Genomic DNA, 21,516 nt, shown 5'->3' with positions numbered 1-21,516 from the left:
TACCTCACTAATCTCCATTCTCCCATCCCAGTATCCTTCTTTATGCACATTATATATTTTGCCTATTGTGGTTAAAACTGATTTAGAACCAAATAATCAAGACTTCCACGAATTCCTTCTGCCTCACATGATAGGTTTTCTTCTCTGCTTATAGTAAGTATTCTTACATGTACTGGATTGTGCTTTGGACACTTTAGAATTTTTCTGGTTTAACACACTTGAAACAATCAGTCATTTCACTTTTTTATTCCAATAAGAGTCCTTGGACCATTAATCAGCTCCCATATCTATATCATGTAGCCACACCTATAGAATTTTCCCCTAGGAGACTTATAGCCATGTAAAAAAATCTCTCTCTACAGCCTTACAAAATTTTAATCAAACAGCTTTTGCTTGGAATTTAAAAAGACATTTGTCCTCAGGGCTAAAATTAGCCAAGAAAAAAAAAGATTAAAAACAAAAGCAAATATAGAATGTAATCAGTACTTTCAAAATGAGCTCAATCTGCCCTTCATCTTCATTTATAACGCTTGCTTCTCCTTACCCTTTAATGGGACAGGCAGTAGTTGTGCAGAGAATCTATTTATGAGTCTGAGGGCTCCAAACAGATAAACTTCGCAAGCTTGTGGCCTTCTGTGGTTTGCAAGGTCACAGAGAGCTTTGGTTGGAATGATGCATATGATGATCACACTCTGAGTAGCCACACACTCAAAGTCTTGTACATTTTTACCAGATGTCGTATGTCTGGATTATTTTTCAGGGCTATTAAATATCTTTTTTTTTTCCTACCTTGGTGAATGGATCTGTTTGGATACTGGCTTTCAAACGCTATCTAATTTCAGACAGCCTCCCAGAAGTATTGGAAGACTTTTCTATCTGGACAGGAGCTGCTTTGGGTATCACAGAATTAGCAAAGGGACTGCAATGTTAATAGAAGTGTCAGCGAACTAGGAAAAAGACAGACTGTAAATTGTTGGAATAGACCAAACACGGCGCCCAAATGGGAGGTACTTCTGACATATGTATTGGCTTCAAGCCCTTTGTTTTGATGATTTGGAAAGACCTGGAAAGAAATGCAACTCATATTTATTAGGGCAGTATGAGGGCTATCCTTTACATCTGAAGGTGGAGCCAGCCATCTCACTGATTTTCAAATAGGTTTCCAGAATCTGGGGAAGATATTTACAACTAACGATGAGAGGGACAGACCCTTGAAGTTTTCCACATTCCCCCTTACACTAGGAAGTGTCTCGTGCTCACCCAGTCCTGCCTGACAGCTCCCCAACAGTGCTTGGGTTAAGTGCTTCTTTGCCACGGTGCTCACTCTTTCCTAGGGGCACGTGCCTTTCCATTCCCCACCGGGAGGAAACCTGCTTTACTTAGATCTTTCTTGAAATACCAAATCCCTCCCGGCCCTCAGACACTGATCATCTGCTTCCTTTGAACTGAGTATTTATTTCTGTGGTTGCAGTTGCTGTATCAAACTGAAATTAATTTTTTGCACCGTGGGCCTATCCCAGTGCCTGGCTTCCAGGAAACACTCAGAAAATTGACTCTGGGGCCCTTGACACCTTCATCGACAACTTTCTTCCACCTCTGAGGGAACTTTCCAACTCCTGAAAGTGGAAAAACCATACAAGAAACAAAGCGATATTCTCAGAAACATCTCTTTGCTGCAAAGACAACACAAAACATCCACAATTTAGTCAATCACTCGTTTTCATCTCATTTCAGGAGTTGCAGTTATCTGTCATTTTAGGAGTAGTCAGGAGAGAATGGAACCATCCTTTCGGCTGGTGACTGACATTTAGCTCTTCTTCCCACTGACATTTACTGAGGGAGATGCACAGGGTTAACATCTATGAAGACTCTCAAGATCCACAATGCCCTCTCTCTTCTACCAGCGCTCTTGTCTATTTATAGGGACACATCCAGGTGTAAATGACAAAGGAATCTTACTGTGGACGCTGAGGCTCGTGCTGTCTGCTGACTGGGAACTCATCCAGCTGTTTTTTCCGGTAACTGCCCTCATAAGTTGTCATGCAGGAATTAGACCATCGGGTTTCATTCTGCCAAGAGGCTCCGGCCTTGCGTCTGATCACCTCAAACTCTTGAGAAGTGAGAGGGCTGAAGGGCAGAAGAATTTGCGGGGTCAAGTATAAGAAGTGTGACATAGCTGTTGATGGTCTGCGGGGAAGGACCACTGCTTAAGCCCTCTGAATAATGAAGAATTAATTCCCTTCTAGGGTCAGGAAGCAGTGCATGAGGCTCCCCAAACTTCATAACTCTAACAGCTCACATAGTGCGGAAGAGTAACTGTCTTAGGTACAGTTGCCAAGCAACGGGTCCCAAAATTCCGCAAATCCTACTCCTCACTCACGCACAAGTTTTAACCAACAAATTTATTTAAGTTATATAACTGCTAGTCCCTGCTTTGCCATTACATCAAGGAAGCGCTCGGCAGGATTATTGTCTATTTCTGCTTCATGAATAAAGCAGTGAATCCTAATGGTTTCAGAAGTTGGGAATAATATTTAAAATGATGGGGCCAATTCCATCTCCCCTACATACCTAGCCTCCAAGCGCCTGGGAGAGAACACAAGCTGCTTGTGATGTCAACAATAGCAGGTGACTCAACAGCTTCTCATGTGTCACAGAGCAATGGTACTGACACTAGAGTCAAAATAAGCAGAAGCCCAGAACCCAGTCCCACAGATTCTGACTTAACTGGTCTGGAAGAAGGCCCAGACATGGGTATTTTTTTTTTTAAGAGCTTAGTTCTGGAAGGTTCTAAAGAGCAGCCAGGGTTAAGAATTGAAGTCATGGCCCATGCTTTGTTGATTATGTCAGGGTATCTCCTGGGGTTGTATATAACTAAAAATAATTTTTAAAAATTTTTTTTAAAGAATTAAGATCATGGAAATGCCATGGTGAACTTTGTAAAGGTGGGGAAGAGAGAGCATTCTATCTTCCTCTCACAGGCTCCCCCCATACTAATAATCACCCTAACTCTGGTTAGCGTGTTTGTCCCTTCTCGCTTCTCCAGATTAGCAAACAATTCTTTGGCAACTTCAGATGAAACTGATCTTTTGACATGACTCCTAACTCCGGGAGCAGCAGTCTCAAGCCTCAGGGCTGTGACCTGTGGAATTCTTTATAAACACTGACCCCAGGCCTTACCTCAGGGGGCTGATGGGGGATTCTGCAAGTAGACCCTTATCCGTGTGGAAGAGAGAATCTCCATTGGTGACTTTATTGGCATTAGTGGGGCTTGTTCAACCTAAGACCTTCAGGGATGGGTTCCGTCTGAGGCAAAGCCCAGGCATCTGCATCCTTATAGTTATTGATTCTGATGCGCTCAATCTTTGAATATGGGCAACGGTGCTCCAGGGGTTAGATTTTTAAGTCTTAGAGGGAGGCTGACCCAGCACATGGTCTGTTTCTCCAAGAATGAAATTATTCGCAAATACTCGTTAGTGTGTTACACGAGGGGTTTCTTTCCTTAAAATGTTAAAATAGGGAACATAAGCACCTTTGCCCTAGGAAAATGATCTGGACAGATATCTGAAGGCTCAGCTGCTCTTACTCATGGCATTGAAGTCTTCCAGAGAAATCCAGATGAGCTTAACAACAACAAAACACACCTGGTTTCCAGGAACAGCTGTTTATTGTTTGAAGCTTTAACTATTTAAGCAAATAATGGTGGTTTTACTTTTATATGTAACAATGCCAGCAATATGTATTGTTTGGAGACAGGAAAATAATAGAAAATTATGACAGACTATTGGTAAAAATTTTCTTCTCAAATTATATGTGCAGTGAAAGAAGGTCTTTTAAAAATAAATTGCAGTGTACTTTATTATCACTTTCCTGTCCTCTAATATGTTTCTTTCTCCCAGAATAAATTATATTGTTTTAACAATTATAACCTCAAGAACCGGAAGGAATAACATTTAAGTGAATATGTCTACTATTATCGAGTTTATATGGAGTTATGGACTGATAGATGTTGAACACGTCCATTAAAAATAAATTGGACTTGCTGGGGATGAGCAAGGCCCTGGGTTTAATCCCGAGCACTACCAGAGAGAAAGAGAAGAATAGAACAGACTAATCCAATTTATTATAACAAGTATTTATGAGAAGTCTGAGCCAGGCATGGTAGCTTGTAATCCTGGTCACTTGGGAGGCTGAGGCAGGAGGATGGCGAGTTCAAACTCAGCCTTAGCAATTTAGAGAGGCTCTAAGCAACTCAGTGAGACCTGTCTCTAATAAAATATTAAAAAGGGCTGGGGATGTGACTTGATACCAAAAAAAAAAAAAAAAAAAAGTCTAAAAGAGTCCTCATGTGCATTCTTTGTTCTCATATTTTATGATGAGGTTGTTGTTTTTCATGGAGACTGGCATTCAGCACTGAGGTGTAAGGTGTGGCTTCATGTGGGAGAGTCTGCCCTAAAAACTGCTTTTTTATAACTGCATCCTGGTCAGTTGTGTTCTTCAGTTCCCAGCATGTACAGTGCGACCAGGAATCCAATCAAGAACACTGTGCCAATGAACTCTAGATAGTGAGTACAATTTAGCAAAAATAGGGGCTTCTGAGTAACCGAGCTTGTAGCAAAGAAAACCAATTAGGTGCATGCAAGCCAGCTGATGGCAAGGGAGAGGTCCCCGGGCAGGCCTGGACCAGGCTTGTAAACACAGCTGAGGATTCGAATGAGGTGTTAATCAACATTCCTTAAGCTTCTTGGTCAAGGAAGTTTAGATCAAATTGGGAGTCACGTGTGTCTTTGCAGTGGGACTTCCCAGAGCTTTCAGTACTTCAATGGACATCGTGCATCTTGCAGAGGGGCCCAGCTTCTGCACATCTCCTAAACTTGTTTGACCTCAAAAATCATGGGGAGGTGGCAATCTCTCTAGGGACTGCTATTCTATGGAATGGTCAGGACCTGAAGACCAAGATGATGGCTGGCCTGTGGTCTCCAAAATTTATTAAAGCTTAACTAGATCTATAGCCTAAAGCATGGGCAACAGCAAAAGGTTGATCCAGGAGGATTTTGTTTTAAAAAAATGAGAGATAACATCAAGCAGTAAAATAAACATACACGCCTAAGTAACTATAAACCCATATCCAGAATTCTAGAAGGCTCTTCTGAATGCCCCTTTCCAGTCAAAACAACACACACACACACACACACACACACACACACACACACACCCTGCTACCTATAAACCACTATTTTGATTTCTATCATCATAAACAAGACGTCAGTTTATGTTCTGTGAAAGCAGAAACTCATGTTACTGAAAGATGAATCTAGGAAGAAACCAAGGTAAAGAGCAAGGAAGACTAAATTCCTGGGGAGAAAAGACGGTATTTGAAGATGAAGCTTCCATCTCAGCCTGAATCTGCCTCCTCCCTAGAAGGTGGCACATTCTGCTATTTGCATGAGTGTGGCTCACATCTGCATCAGCACACACAATGGGTGATGGTAACCGCTGGAATCTTTAAGTTATAATATTTACTCCCAGTTCTTGATTTTGGTGTCATTTCTTCATGCTTAACAGATGTGTGATTGGGAAATTTTTAGTAACACATCAAAGACTGTGGTGGCTGGTCTCAGGAAACAAAGAACCACTTATAACAGGGATAGATGGAAATAAAAGAAGGAAAGAAAAGAAGAACAAGGAAAGGAAATTGATTAAATAAGTGAGAAGTCTCAAAGGAGGACTATTTTTAATTTGCTTTCCTATAGTTCATTTGATCTGGTTTATTATTTGAAAACCAAAACTGATTACAAATAGTGTATCCATTGTGATCCCAATTTGGTTTAATAAAAAGTGTGTGTGCATGTGAGTCTCTATTGAGGAGGAAAGTCCTGGAAGGCGAGACATAAAATGCTAATGCTATAGCTGAGTAAGAAGATATGCATGATTTTTATATTTTATATTCTTTTCTTTATTTTCTGAACCTTTTTACAATGAACACATGTAGCATATAATCAGAGCCAAAATGTTGTTTTGTAAAAACTAAAACAAATTATGTGCATCCACATGTCGTCAATCACTCCGTCTTGCGGGGAATCTCTCTTGGATGTGCTTTTGGATTTACTTTTTCACTTCTGTCTAAAGTCTATGCCTTAAGGAAGAAAATCAAAACATTGAAGGCAAAGAGATTGGAAAGGGTTAAGGTTTATATGTGGACCTCAAAGGAGGAAATGGGAAGAAATGAATGTTTCTTTCCAGGAGACCCTGTCTATCCATAGATACCCACATGTGGTGGTCTTCAGATAGCATCCCATCCTCAAATGAGCCCAAAGGCTTATTATAATAATCAAAACTTTAAAAAAAAGAAAAGAACAACCCACAATAGTGGTTGTGGCTTGGTGGATTTCACAGTGGCAACTCCTGGGATAAACAGCTGGTGATGGTGACTGACTTCTTCAGCTCAGCCTGGGAGAGAGCGGGGAAGCAGATCACAGGCAGAGCTGGCTCCTCTCTCCTCTGCTATCAAATCCAGCCATTGCTGCTCCGTTCCATTTGGATGACAATCTGTCTTGTGTACAACACATTGTTAAGATGATCAAGAGTCATTTGGAAGGATATTTTAAAAGGTCTTTACAAGTTCTGTCCTTGCTTAACTCCCACCATATGTCAGAACAGTAATTGGTAAATATAGAAGAAAGTACTTATATGTTTCCAGCACTTTGCTAAGCATTTAACACTCATCAGCTCTCTTAATTCTCACAAGCACCCTATGAGGAAGTACCACTGTTGTCCCACTTTACAGGGGAGGAAACTGTGCCGTGGCATACAGCTAGGAAGTGGTAGAACTAAAGCTGGAACTCCAGCAAGGGCTGCAGAGCTTGAACTCTGTGGGCTACTGAATGTTGCTTCGCCTCCTTACCCATCAGTCTCTACCTATTGCTGCCCAATGCCGCCTTCTTCCCCTTTAGTCTTACTCTTTTTTTTTTTTTTTGGTGCCAAGGATTGAACCCAGGGGTGCTTAACCACTGAACCACATTCCCAGCCCTTTTTTTGTATTTTATTTAGTGACAGGGTCTCACTGAATTACTTAGGGCCTTGCTAAGTTGCTGAGGCTGGCTCTGAACTCATGATCCTCCTGCCTCAGCCTCCAGAGCCTCTGGGATTACAGGCGTGCGCCACCGTCCCAGGCTGGTCTTACTCTTGCTGATTACACCCTTCCTCCTTAGTCCAGTCCAGAATCATCCCTAACAACCTGCACATGACTCACTTTTATGTTCCAAGAAGCTCCTACTCATGACCTGATAAGCATGCCCTGCAGAGAAATACCAAATAATTACAGTTTTTATCTTTTTAAACATACTGTCATCTTATGTTCCCAAGCTGAGTTTCATAGAATTATTTATTGGAAAGAAGCATATGACCTCCTGTTACATGCATTATTTAAATAATTTAAAGTTCCATAAGCCAAGTTTAAGAACCACATATCAAATATTAACAATTAAATATTAGTATGCAAAATCCTCACAGCCTCAAAATTATCCAAGCCACGAAGAGACTCTAGGAAGTAATCACCCCTGGCATCTTTCCCAACTAGCATCCCAGGAAATTCTCTGCTAAAAAGAAATTAATCTTTGTGTATTATAACTTCATCTTTCTTTCTCTCTTTCTTTCTTTCACTACAGGTGATCAGACTCTAGCTTTGCACATACTTGGCAAGTGCTATACCACTCAGCTACATATCCAGCCCATATTAGTAGTATTATTTTATTTTGGGACAGGGTCTTACTACACTGCCCAGCCTTGAGCTTGCTATTCTCCTGCGTCAGCCTCTGGAGTAGCTAGGATTGCAGGCATATATCACCTCACCCAGCTGGTTTACAGTTTCTGAATGCTTAAAGATAAATAATAGATTGATTAAGTTCTCAAGCTTTAAGTTTGGTAAGTCATGGTCAGCGAAAGAAGTTAAGTTGCTAAAATGATCCGTTAATGTAGGTGTGGTGTTGAACCAAGGCCAGAGGGTAAATCCTTTCAGGATTGAAGGAAAACCCTTCATTCTCTCCCAGTTCACAGTTTACTTGCTTTTGTTGGCTTAGTCAAATCCATACAGAGGCTCCACTCCACTTGACTCTGTTAATAAATCTCATATTTGGGTCCTAGAGTTCAGAGGTGCCCTGGAAGGAATGTACACAGACCTGAGAACTGTGTACCTCAGGACAATCATAGTTAATGCTCCACTCCATCTCCTTTAGATACTTAATCTACTTGGTGCAGCTTCCTAAGCACACAGGTGTTTAAATACCTGCTTCTATATTTCCAAAGTTAATACTGAAAGATACTTTGAGCTAAGAGATGTTCAGCAGTGTTTTGTCCTACACAAATGTGGGAATCCTGACAAGGGTGATTTTAGGGACCTCTAGAGAACTGTGTTAATTTATATGTTCCTGCCCTTTGATTTGCCAGTCTTTGAAGGGACTGTTCAATATGTGGCTTTGCATCTTTGTCCCTATATTGGCTTTGCTCAGAATTTGTTCACTCAGCCTTTCATTGAATATTTTTATGCATCTACTTTGGACCATTGGACACCACAATTTATTATTTCCTACCACATTGATCTACTTTCTACAAATACAGTTAATGGATATATGTCGTATATAAAAAAAACATTTCATACTTTTACTGTCCCCCTTGCTTAGCATTACTTCACTAATGAAGAGCCACTTAATTAGGAAACTATGTTAAAAGGCAACATCAATAGTTTTCAAATTTAATTGGATATACTTTCTGGACTTTGGAAAGTGGGTGAACAGTACAAAGTGAAATATTTTTGGTTATTTTGAGATACTATGCAAATACCTAGTTCAATTTATGAGTAAATTGTGGACATTAAATTATTTTGAGCTAGAAATTTGTATTGTGAATACCACACAACAAGTCTTGATGCTAGAAAAGCTTATTATGAAACTTTGAACAGTATTGGAAGGTATTTTAAATATGCAGAATGTTTTATGTACTCTATCCCTTCCCCACTCTCTGGAGAGTGCCAGACATTGTCTCCTCGGGATAGTGACAGCAGCATATTTTGCTGTACATTGAAGTGGCCACACATCTCACAGTGATCTGTTGGATGATCATGGCTAAGCATTTTAGAATATCTCTCTAAGTTTCTGAATCCCTTTCCCAGGAATCCAATTGTCCAGATATGCAAAATTTAGAACCTTTGGGATATTCGAAGCCCAAAACTTAGTTCAAGGCCAAGGTATGGTACAAACTGTGAACTATCAAAGGAGGTAATGCACGTTGACAAGAGAAAAACCAGAATGGACCACTGGAGGGTAACTGGGGGTAGGTGTGGTAGAGGGTAGAACTGAACTCTGTGGGGTCCTCCTCTCTTGCTCTGTGCATCCCGGCTGCCAGGAGCTGATCAGCCTTCCTCTGCCACACCCTTCCACAATGATGTCCTGCCCCACTTGGGCCCAGAGCAAGGTAGTTGTCACCAAAGACAGAACCTCTGAAACCATGACCTCTAAATAAACTCTTCCTCTCAGGTGTTCTTGTCAGGTATTTTGGTCACAGCAATGAAGAGCTGAATAACACACACAGAGGCGGGGTTTCAAGGTGCTGAGTGATAGAGGATCAGGAGGTGAGGGTTACATTTTTATTTGGGGAATGAGGATTGGATCTCTGTAGAAGTTTCCTTCTTTGAGTCAATTTCAGACAGAAGGGTGATGATTGGGTTAGTTTCCTAGGGCTAGCACATCAAAGTATCACAAACCAGGTGGCTTAGAACAACAGACATGTATTGGCTCACCATTCTGGAAGCTAGCAGTCTGAAAATGAACATATTGTCAGGACCATGCTCTGTCGGGAACTCATGGGAGAATTCTTTTCTGCCTCTTCCTACCTTCCAGTGTTTGCCGGCAGGGTCTTTGGCATTTCTTGACTCGCCACTACATCTCCAGTGTCTGTCTTTGTCATCACGTGACGTTTTTCTGTATGTTTCTGTCACATGGTTGTCTTTGTATAAGGACACAAGTCATGTTGGATTAGGGCTCCCCCACTCTGGTATGACCTCATATTAACTACTTATATCCACAACTACCCTATTCTCAAATACGATGACAGTCTGAGGCATGGTGGTGGGATAGGAGCTCAACATATTTTTTTGATAGCATAATTCAATCCATAATGACAATGATGGTATATGATGGGCAATAAAATATTCCGAGATTGAGTAAAATGGTCTCTGTATCCTCTTATTTGTAAACAGGAACACTATGGTTTTTAAAAAGAGGTAGTGTGATTTCTCAGATTTTTGATCTGAAATAAAGATGTAGTGTGTGTAGTAGATATCTCGTAGGCAATGTGCATCCCAGCGAGAATTAACAGAATTAATTTTGTTGCAGTAATTTGAAGCTAAGACACTTATGATATTTTCAACTGACAATGGTTTTAGAGATTTCTTCAAAGACTTGAAACTATTGTAAGTTGAGGAGCATCTGTATTATTGCAATGACAACTAAGTCCCTAACACATGCTGTTTAGGAAACATAGTCAAACCATCACAGTGGGCATGGCATTTCAGTCAAAGTGGAAGTGTTTCTGGGGAATCTGTTGCACAACAAATTCTGTATGGTGTACAATATTGTACTTGTACTCTTGGAAATTGTTAGGGAGGTGAATTTTATGTTATGTAAGTATGTGGTCCAATACATTGTGGTCCAAAATATTGTGGTCCAATACATTTTTCTTAACAAATTGTTTCTAATTCATGTATTACAGAGATCATTGAATAAATAGTTAAAAGAAACATTTTTATACCCTCAAACTTAAGCAAAACACTCCGCTCCTTTGAAACTCATTTATCTACCAAATAATTCATTTTGGGGTGCCCCCTTTATAAACCTCATGAAAAAAATGCCTTTTAAACTGTTGTTTGTCAATAAGCAGGAACTGTATTTATACTTTATTGTTCTTTCTCCCACCCAACTCAGATTGAGGTGGGCATCAGATTCTGGAAAACCCTTCCATAGATTCTCCCTAAATGATCCTTGCCTCCAAAAGTTGACCAGGCCACTCAGAAGTCTATCAGGAATTTGAAATCAGGAACCAAGAAACTGAAGTATTGAAGTTGGAGTCAGGAAGCAGAGAGAAAGAGGGGGAGGTGTCAGTACCCAACTTCCCCTTCAAGGGCACAGCCTCAAAATAGCACAGCAGGCCGGCAACCAAGTGGCACAGGGATTGGGGAGGGGTGTGGAATTTAAGATCCAAACCATAATAACCAGCAATTTTTGTTGTAAGAATGAGAGAAATAATTTTCCGATTCTTTTCACAGCGTAGTTTAAAATGGAGATCCTTGTTGCCTCCATACTTGAAGGTTGACTTTGATTCTTGCCTTTGGATTTTCATGAGATTTGCTGTATTTAAGATAGATCCATCTTTCTTGAGTTGTCTTGAATAGGTCAACCATGCAATCTAAAACCTGTGTCTAAAATTTATTGCTTTCCATGAGTCACAGCTTCTTCTACTGTATAAAAGGGGATAGGCTAAAATAACTCTAAAATATCCTATTAATCTGTTAGACATTTTTTAAAATGCCTAAAGGATACCATTTTTTAAAACCATTCCTCTTTAGACTCTTGATCCTTTCTTGTTTTCAGATGTATCTTCCCTCTAAAGAAGAGTAAATCATATTTTAATAAATGTAAAAAAAGAAAAGTATTCTACTTATAAAATTGAATCAAGGAAGGATATTTCATATTTCCAATAAATAAGAGTGTTATAGCCATATAAATTTGAATACCTAACAGTTGACTATATGAACTTCGTCTGTATGTGTTTCAGTGCTGTGATACCAATAATTAAACTTCTTCATGAAGATTGCATCTTTTTTTCCTGTGATGGAATTGGACTCAGGGCCTTGTCCATGCTTGGCAGGCACTCTACCCCTGAGCCACCTCCAAGCCCCCTGATCTTTTATTATAATACAATTAATAACACTATTTCTGTCTCACCTTATTCAAAACAGATTAAAGCATCTTTACTAAGCCTTTGTTTTGTGTGCCTAGAACCCTACATTAGTCTGTGGCTGTCACCCACTGATTTCGGGAAACTGGTCTTTCCGCAATGCCAAATGTTTCCAGTCCATCACAGACTGGCCTTGGCCAGTGAAGACCTCTGGCTATCAGCAGGCCAGTATGATTGCTTCTCTAAGGCTTTTGCAACTGGGTCTATGGATACAGGGGAAGTCCTTCTTCTGAACCTAAGCACCACTGGTTGCCACGTGTCAAGCTGTGTGGAGGAACCTAGGAGAATGAAGTCAGTACACAGAGAAGAGGAGAGATGAGGAGAATCCTCAAGTCATTTGTGTACATGAAGCTCGCTGCACCCTTACCCTTTCCCTGTGTGATTAAATGAGCCAAAATTTAATTTAAAAGAGGAATAAATTCCTCTTTTTGACCAAATTAATAGATTTCTGCCACTTCTAGCCAAGGGTTCTAGTAAATACTGAAACAATATTACAAGCTTTTGTTTTGAGGTTTACATTGGTTTTTAATGTCTAAATGTTATCTTCAAACACAAGAACAAAAGTCAACTGGAAAAAATAGCTTGAGGCACCATTCTTCAAAAGAGTAGAATCTAGGGGATTCTACTTTTTTATGCACTTTTTTATTCCCTGGAAATAAATACTTAGTGATAATTCTGGCCCGTGAAGCTTCAATGTATTTGTTTTATTTTGTCATTCGTGGCATGTTTGATAACAAAAATATTCGAATGGTGCAAAAGCGGTTATATCAGATGCTTCTTTTTTTTTTTGAAAAAAATTAACTTTCGTACAAAATGTGGATGATGTGAGCTAACGTGCATTAATATTTACCTGAAAAATTGTCAGTATAAAGGTAACGTTAGGGCAATGTGAGGCACTGGGTTTGATCCTCAGCACCACATAAAAATGAATAAATAAACTAAAGGTACTGTGTCCATCTACAACTAAAAACAAAAAGTAAAAATAAACAAACAAAATCTAAGATATTAGATTACAGAAGTAAGACTAAAAGTTAAAATACTGAGCAATTTAAATTATGTACAAACCCCTTATTCACTCTATACAGGAATCTATAAGTGAAGATAATATCTGTTAGTGAAATGAAGTCCGTGTTTTGAGCAACTTGGAAAATAGTATTACTTAAATCTAGAGTATATAATGTATCACATTTACAAGTAGTGACCTTAGATTAATTTCTTAATATCTCTAATGCTCAATTTCTTTTTCTATAAGGTGGAGATGGTGCCATTTTTCAGGGATTGTTGAAAAAATAGCAAAATACATAGATAGACATCACTATGGCTATTTATACATAAATAATTATATATAATCATTATGTATTTACATATAATTATATATAATTTATAATTATAGTGATTATTTTTAGACATAAATAATCATATATAGATATATCTATATTTAAAATACACACACACACACACACACACACACACACAAATGAAGCTAGGAGATCATAATTCAACCTAAGGTGTACTACCAGAAAAGGAAGAACTGCCAATGTCTTAGGCCTCATTTGCAGAAGTTGACTTACATTTGAAAAGTGGGCTTGTGCAGGGACAGTTTTCTGCAGACAGCAGTGAACCAAGGTCCTATAAGACATGTAGGGATGCTGAGCCAGAAAATTTTGTGTATGAATAAATGCTCGTGAGACTTTATTCGTAAGAGAACAGTGATCCTTGAAATAGTTGGGTTTCATATATAATGAGACCTGGCATATTCATATGAGCCAGAGAAATGGTTTTACTATTATCCTGAAATACTTTCTACAGAATTTTTTCCATACCTAAAGTTGAGCCCGGTGGATGTTACAGAGCTTTGAGGATAAATTCCCGTGATTTCCTCTGCATTAGTTAAAAGCAACATTAATTTAGATTAAGTGTTTGACCTTGTTAAGAGTAGAGTAGCTCACTGACTTACATATGCCCTCATCTCATTCTACCAAGAAGCTGAGGTGGCTAAGCAAAATAAATTGCCCTAAGGTTATCTTTATACTGACAATTTTTCAGGTAAATATTAATGCTCGTTAGCTCACATCATCCATATTTTGTACGAAAGTTAATTTTTTTCTAAAAAAAAAAAAAGAAGCATCTGATATAACCGCTTTTGCACCATTCGAATATTTTTGTTATCAAACATGCCACGAATGACAAAATAAAACAAATACATTTAAGCTTCACTGGCCAGAATTATCACTAAGTATCTATTTCCAGGGAATAAAAAAGTGCATAAATTTAGTTACTAACTAACCCAAATACAATAGTACAAAGAAAAACAAACAGGTTAAAGAGATGTTCTGATTGTTCTTTTACAAGAAAAATTGGGCATCATTTTCTTAGATTAAGTATTAAGATTACTTAATACTTCAATCTGCAATTACTCAATGACTTCAATAGTGAACATATGTTAACTGTTGATGAACAACATGGCTAATTTAATCACTGAAGAATAGCAACAGTAAGGGAACAACACTAACACTCCATGAGCACTGTTCTGACACTGCACCTGAATTGTAGAAGCACAATAACCTACATGGGTTATAAGGATTCAACTTTAAGAGGAATTTCATAAAACCAGCTTAGGAGCATTTGCACTGATGAAGCCCCATGTAGATTTCTCTGGCTTCAGAAGCATCAGTGCTCTGCCGTCTGTGCAAATATATAAGTTACTTCTTTTCTCCGAGCCCTTGTTGTTCAGTAGTTCTTAGCAGTAGCACCAAGATGTCCACAATGGCAGTCTACGGGATCAATGCAATGTTTGAATGGCTTCCGTTGGTTTTTCCACTTTTTTTTTTTTTTGCATTAAAGATTAAGTATCATAAGTATGTTGTTGATGAGCCGTTGTCTCCTGTGTCCACTTGTAGCAGCTCAAAAAGCTCAGGGAAAGCAGGAAAGTAGCCACAGTATGAGCAATTATGAAGAGAAAATGCCTGGTTAGGTTGGATCATGATAGCTAGTACTATTGAAGTGATTGTCATTTTAATGAGATTGGATATTATCTTAGCAAAATGTCTGTCAATTTTGGAGCTCAGTTTGTAACACAGCACATTTTCCCCTACCTACAGAAATTAATGGTAATTATGTTTTTTGACTAATGCAAAGTTGACCTGTAAGTTTTTTTCAGAAAAAAATTTCTTTTTAAAATAGAGACTTTAACTCATTTAATCCTCACAACCACCCTAAGAAGGAACTACTGTTCTCCAATATTTATTTATCAATTACTATTTTGAGACACTGAATGTAAACTAAAATACTCCTTTCAACAACTCTGGGTAGATATTCATGTCATCCCCATTTAATAGTGAGGAAACGGAGACTCAGGAGATTAAGTAGTTTGGACAATCTGAAATGAAATACTAGTCTATTTGAAGAACAAATAATTACTATAAATGTTTGTGCATCATATTTATAACAACACCTACTAATTATTGAGTGCCAGGCATGTCACAATTTTTTTATATAATTTCTTTCAATAACTCTGTAAAGAAGCTATCATTACTCCAATCTTACAGATAAGCAAATTGGTGCACACAGAGGAATAACTCGCTCAGAATCAAATGGTTGGTTAGTGACAGAGCCGAGATTTGACCACACATGGAGCTGTGGACCAGGTCAGGAGTCTCCAGCCCGCTAGTATCACAAATGGGGAAGAAGGGATAGGGCTTTTGAGCCTAACAAAAGGGAGCACAGATATGAAGAGGGGGAAGAAACACACATATTTTGCTGTATTATACGGTCTCCAGTATAGCAGGTAACAGAAATAAAGGTGATACTTTAGAATTTGTTCTGTAGCCAATGGTGTCACAGCCAATGGTACAATAACAACATAAGGACCAGGAGGCTTTCTAATGAATTTTATGATTACCTACAAGAACATTTAAAAGTAGTTCAAATTGAGAAGAAACGAATAACAAAATTCAGAGCTAACAAAAAACACCCCCACTTTCCTACCTTCTTTAGAAGGCAGTGTGTTCGCTACAGCTACTTACAGGGTTCCACAGACGACAGGAGTTTTGCTGTTCCCTGTAAGAGCTTACCAGGGGAGATTATGAAGGCTTCTTCTGGGAGTTTCTAAACCAGTTTTTCATCTGATAGTCTGGCTTCCCCATGGTCTTGGCTGAAATCAGGAGAATCTGCTGGACAACCTTACAGTTTTCTCTGTGCTACACGAGGTAAGCATAATGTGTGAGTTAGCTTTTCACCACTGTGACCAAAATATCCAGCAAGAACAAGTTAGAGGAGGCAAAGTTTATCTTGGATTGTGATTTCAGAGGTCTCAGTCCATGGTGGGCCTGCTGCACCGCCCTGGGCCTGCGGTGAGGCGGAATATCATGGAGCAGGGGGCACAGTGGAGGAAAGCGGCTCAGCCCATGCACCTGGGAAGCAGAGGAGCCCACATGAAGAGCCAGGGACATGCCCCCAGTGACCCACGTCCTTCAGCCCACCTGCCTGCTACACTATGACCTAGAACAGCAGTTCTTTCCATTATTAATTCATCAAATGAATTGATTCACTGATGAAGTGAAGCTCTCATAATCTAATTCTTTCACCTCTGAACATTGCTACATTGACCAACCCATGAGCTTTTGGGGTTGGTCAATAACCCTCAAACATATGCCAATCCTAACAAATCCTTCAAAAAGTGGAAAGGAATATTTGTCAAAATAATACTCAAGGGATTTGATTCCAGATAAGAACCAGTAGAGTAAGAAACACCAAAAACTGACATATTATGTAAAATATTCTAAAAGGCTCAGAATAGAGTATGTTTGACTCCCGGAAGGACAGTCTATGCAATGGAGAAATTTTGTGGTTATAAATTATTTTATTCAAATGTGCATAGTTATAACTACTGTAAAGTTGTATAAGACAGATGGACATGATGATGTACACCTGTAATCCCAGTGAGTTAGGAGGCTGAGGCAGGAGGATCGCAACTTAGCAAGACCCTGTCCCCCAAATAAATAAACAAACAAACAAACAAATAAGGAATGTAGCTGTATCCCTGGGTTCAATCTGAAGTACCAAAAAAGAAACAAAAATCAGTATAAGACATGCAAGAATTAAATAGAACAGGTGCTTTAAAGACAATCATAAATATCATTAGAGCATGATGGTAGTAGTAAAAAGATGGGACAAACTTTAAATTATATATAAGATTCGTGTAACTTCAGGGATTCGTAATTTTTTTCTTCATTTTTTTCCCCAGATTTTGGGGCAGGTACCAGGGATTGAACTCAGGAGCCCTCGAACCCTGAGCCACATCCCCAGCCCTATTTTGTATTTTATTTAGAGACAGGGTCTCACTGGGTTGCTTAGCGCTTCACTTTTGCTGAGGCTGGCTTTGAATTCGCAAACCTCCTGCCTCAGCCTCCCAAGTGGCTGGGATTACAGGAGTGCGCCACTGTGCCCGGCCCTGTTTTCTACATTTTTATTGGAGCATTAAAGTTGTACATATTAATGAGATTTGTTATTACATATTCATACATGCACAAAATATAACAATAAAATTTGACCAATATCACTCCCCAGCACTTCTCCCCTACCTCCCTGTCTCCCACTCCTTGTTCCTTTTCCTTTACTGATTTTTAGGAGATCCACCTCACCTTTTTTTCCTTTTCCTCTCCAACTTCCACATATGAGAGAAAACAAATGACCACTGACCTTCTCATTTTGACTTATTTTGCTTAACATGATGGTCTCTAGTTCCATTCACTTTCCTGCAAATATCATAATTGAATTTTTCTTTGTGGCTAAATAAAACTCCATTGTGTATATATGCCACATTTTCTTTATCCATCCATCCACTGATGAACGTTTAGCCTGGTTCCATAGTTTGGCTACTGTGAATTGTGCTGCTATGAATATGGGTATACATGTCTCACTGTAATAAGGTGACTTATAATTCTTTAGGTTAAATGCCAAAAAAATGGTATGGCTGAGTCATATGATGGTTCCACATCTAATCTATTGAAGAGCCTCCATAATAATTTTCATTGTGGTTTTACTAATTTATAGTTCCACCAACAATGTGAAAGTGTCCCTTTTTCTCTACATCCTCTCTAGCATTTATTATTATTTGTATTCTTGATGACTGCCATTCTGACTGGTGTGAGATGAAATCTCAGTGTAGTTTTGATTTTCGTTTCCCTAATTACTAATGATATTGAACATTTTTTCTAGGTATTTGTTGGCAATTTGTTTTTCTTCTTTTAAGAAGTGTTTGTTTCATTTATTTGCCCATTTATTAATTGGGTTATTTGATTGTGTGTGTGTGGGTGTTAAGTTTTTTGAGCTTTTTATGTATGGTAGCTATTAATCCTCTGTTAGAAAAGTAGCTGGCAAAGGTTCTCTCTTCACATTCCCAATTGTTTCCTTTGCTGTAAAGAAGGTTTTTAATTTGACACTGTCCCATTTATTTACTCCTGGAATTATTTTTAATTTGACACTATTTATTAACTCCTGGCATTATTTCCTGAGCTTTAAGGATCTTATTGAGAAAGTTGTTGCCTGTGCCTGAGTTGCTTAGCGCCTCACTTTTGTTTGCCCGTGCCTAAAAGGAGCATTGAACCCATGTTTTCTTTAAGGAGTTGCAGAGTTTCTAGTCTAATTCCAAGGTCTTTGATCCATTTTGAGTTGATTTTTGTGCAATGTGAGAGATGAGAACCTAGTTTCATTCTTCTATATGTCAATAACTAATTGTCCCAGTGCTCTGGCTAGAATTTCTAGTACTATATTAAATAAGAGTGGTGAGAGTGGACTTCCTTTCAATTTTTCCCCATTTCCTATGAGATCAGCTTTGGGTTTCTCATATATAGCCTTTATGATGTTAAGGTAGGTTCCTTGTATCTGTAGTTTCTTCAGGGGTTTTATCATGAATGAATGTTGAACTTTGTCAAAGGCCTTCTGTGTATACTGAGATTTCTAAAGAGATATTGAGGTACTGGAGTAAAAACAGACATACAAACCAGAAGAGAAGACACAGAGACAAATACACCCAGATAGTCATCTAATCCAACAACATACATTGGAGAAAAGAGGGCCTTTTTAACAAATGGTGCTGGGACAACTGGATGTCCGTATACAGAAGAATGAAACTAGATTCTCATCTCCCAGTCTATACAAAAATCAACTCAAAATGGATCAAAGATTTTCCCTCCTTAATTCTGTTATTCTATTAATTCTGTAAGGAATTATATCAATTTTTCTTTTGTATTTTCCAAGAGTTGTTTTGTGACCTAAAATATCATGTATTTTGGACAAGTTTCCATGAACCACTGAGAAAAAAGTGTATTCAGCTATTGTTGGATGAAATATTCTATAGATGTCTGTTAGGTCCATTTCATTTATAATATTTCTCAGGTCCAACAAGTCTTTACTGAGTTTGTCTTGATGAACTACCTGTTTGTGACAAATGTATCTTCATTTGTATTATTGTACTGGGGTCTATCTGGGGCTGTCTATGCCCACTGTTTTTCTTTCCATTTCTTCTTGGGTTATATACTGAGAGCAAGAGTAAGGGTTGAGGGTTGTTAATCCCTTCCTGATTTTGTATTACTCACAAAGCTGCCAGTAGGAGTGGCCTAAGACTGAAGACAACTCAAATAATTCTCAGCTTCTTTTCTTCCCAGTATGAGGTAGGGTGGGCTGGGAAGTACCACCAGTTGGAGTTTTGTCTGCACAGATCAGATCCATGCACTCTGAGGGTGGGGGCACTGCAGAGTTTATTAGTGGAGTTCCAGCAGGTGGGGCTTAGGTTTAATCAGGCCTCAGGAGCTTTGTTGGGTGGTGTCTGCTCTAAGAAGATTAGATCAACATAACCCTAGGGTCTGGCAGTTGCCACCCAGGGATTCTACTCATGGGGCAGGACAGCCAATCCTTCACTCCTTCTCCTGCCCATGAACACAGCCTTTTTAGAGTTCCCAGGCTTAGTCCCTGAGTATATTCAAAGTACCTGTTCAGACTCCTGACCTGCTTCAGAGGGTCACATGGGCCACCTTTCTCAAAAGGGGAAGTGAGTTGGGCTCCCCTTTGCTTTTCTGACTTGAATTCATCTGGGTAAAATATTCACTGTGCCTGTTTGGCTAGGTATATGTTCTGCTAGGTACACCCTAGACTACAAGGAAGGTGCGCTCCAGGACAGTGTAGTCGCAGATCTCCTGGCTCCTGTAGCAGCAGCTGTAGTATGGCCACCCCAAGTTCTCCACCTCAGTTCTCTGTGGCCAGTTGCAAAAGAGAGGACACTTTTCAGTATAGCCTCTGGATCAGCCAAAGGCAGGCTGCTTTTCTTACCTCAGGTTTCTGTACTAATCTTGTCTGATTTCTCCATGTTTCGCCTCCCTCTGCTGAACCAGCAGTGCTACTGACACTGCCACAACCAGCTGAACTGCAATGTAGTCTTTCTTTTTTGTTTAATGTGCCCAAATTTCTGAGTCTCTAAGATACTCTGACTGTCCAGTATTGAGCTTTAGTGAAATTCTCTTCCATCCACCTTGCAAAGAAACAGTACTCTCCTCCTGAATCCCAAGCCATAGAGCAAGTAGGAATGCAGCCTTCCTCTAGCCCGTTGGTTATTCATAACTTTAATGATAGTAAGCAGCCTTTGTGTATTTCCTATATATCATCATGATAGCTAAATGATTTTCTTGGGGCATCTCATCAAGCCCTAACTTGACAGAGTTGTAACCCAATCTCATTTTACCATGTAGGAAACTGAAACCTAGGGATGTTAGGTTACTTGTCAACCTGAGAGCAGTTGGTCTCATTTAAACTCATATGGTCCAGCTCCAGAATCCAGGCTCTTAATCACTGTGCCATGCTTTTTCCATGGACAAAACTTGCTCTTTATCATCAAGAAAAAAAGTAGATCTCTAAAATGCTAAGGGAAGTGAAATGGCCAAGGAAGATCAATGAAAGTTTTTGATAATCTTCAAACTGAAACACCTTTAAACATTCTGACCTCACCTGGGTTCCTTTGGTTTGGCTCAAGCTCTTGGGCATTCTCTATCTACTTTTGTAACTGAGATTCCCAGTTCCCGTTGGTCCTCATTGGTGGGGGTCTGCCAGTCCAGACATGTAGACTTTAAAATCATGTTCAACTCATTACATCATCTCAGCTGTTTTGTTACTAGTGTACACAGCCACTTCAGAAATTTCTAGAATACTCTGAAATGAAACACTAAATGCCAATCATGGTTTTCAACTCTTAGAGACCTGCTGTGTATTGTTCTGGCCTCAAGTAAGACTTCAAAAGTGTGGTCACCCTGGCTTACATTTTCTCTGGAAACTCAGAAAATACAGAATCAAAGCCATTTTAAGATGCATGACCTTTTCTTTCCTCCTCAGCTTTTTCTGCTCCTGACTGATAAGAAGAAAGAATCCTACAGGCCTATATGCCAGGGTGTAAGAATAGAAAGAAATGGAAATCAGTAACCGACAACAGGGTGCCTAATTGCTCTATCTTGCCACCCA

At 39.2% G+C, this 21,516-nt stretch overlaps 1 protein-coding gene across 2 annotated transcripts in view; it reads right to left on the bottom strand.

Moving 5' to 3' along the window:
• C10H4orf51 (chromosome 10 C4orf51 homolog) overlaps window positions 1–2,174 on the bottom strand; it is a 42,555-nt gene extending 40,381 nt beyond the window's left edge. For both annotated transcript variants that reach the window (XM_026392737.2, XM_026392738.2), the window contains exon 1: window positions 1,960–2,174. In XM_026392737.2, coding sequence (XP_026248522.1) covers window positions 1,960–2,174 — 215 coding nt within the window. The remainder of the gene's footprint in view (window positions 1–1,959) is intronic.
• Window positions 2,175–21,516: the final 19,342 nt, after the last annotated feature.

The sequence above is a fragment of the Urocitellus parryii genome, chromosome 10 (assembly GCF_045843805.1).
Source record: "Urocitellus parryii isolate mUroPar1 chromosome 10, mUroPar1.hap1, whole genome shotgun sequence".
NCBI lineage: Eukaryota > Metazoa > Chordata > Mammalia > Rodentia > Sciuridae > Urocitellus > Urocitellus parryii.
Note: the sequence above shows the minus strand (reverse complement) of the source record. Positions and strands in the feature narration are given on the sequence as shown.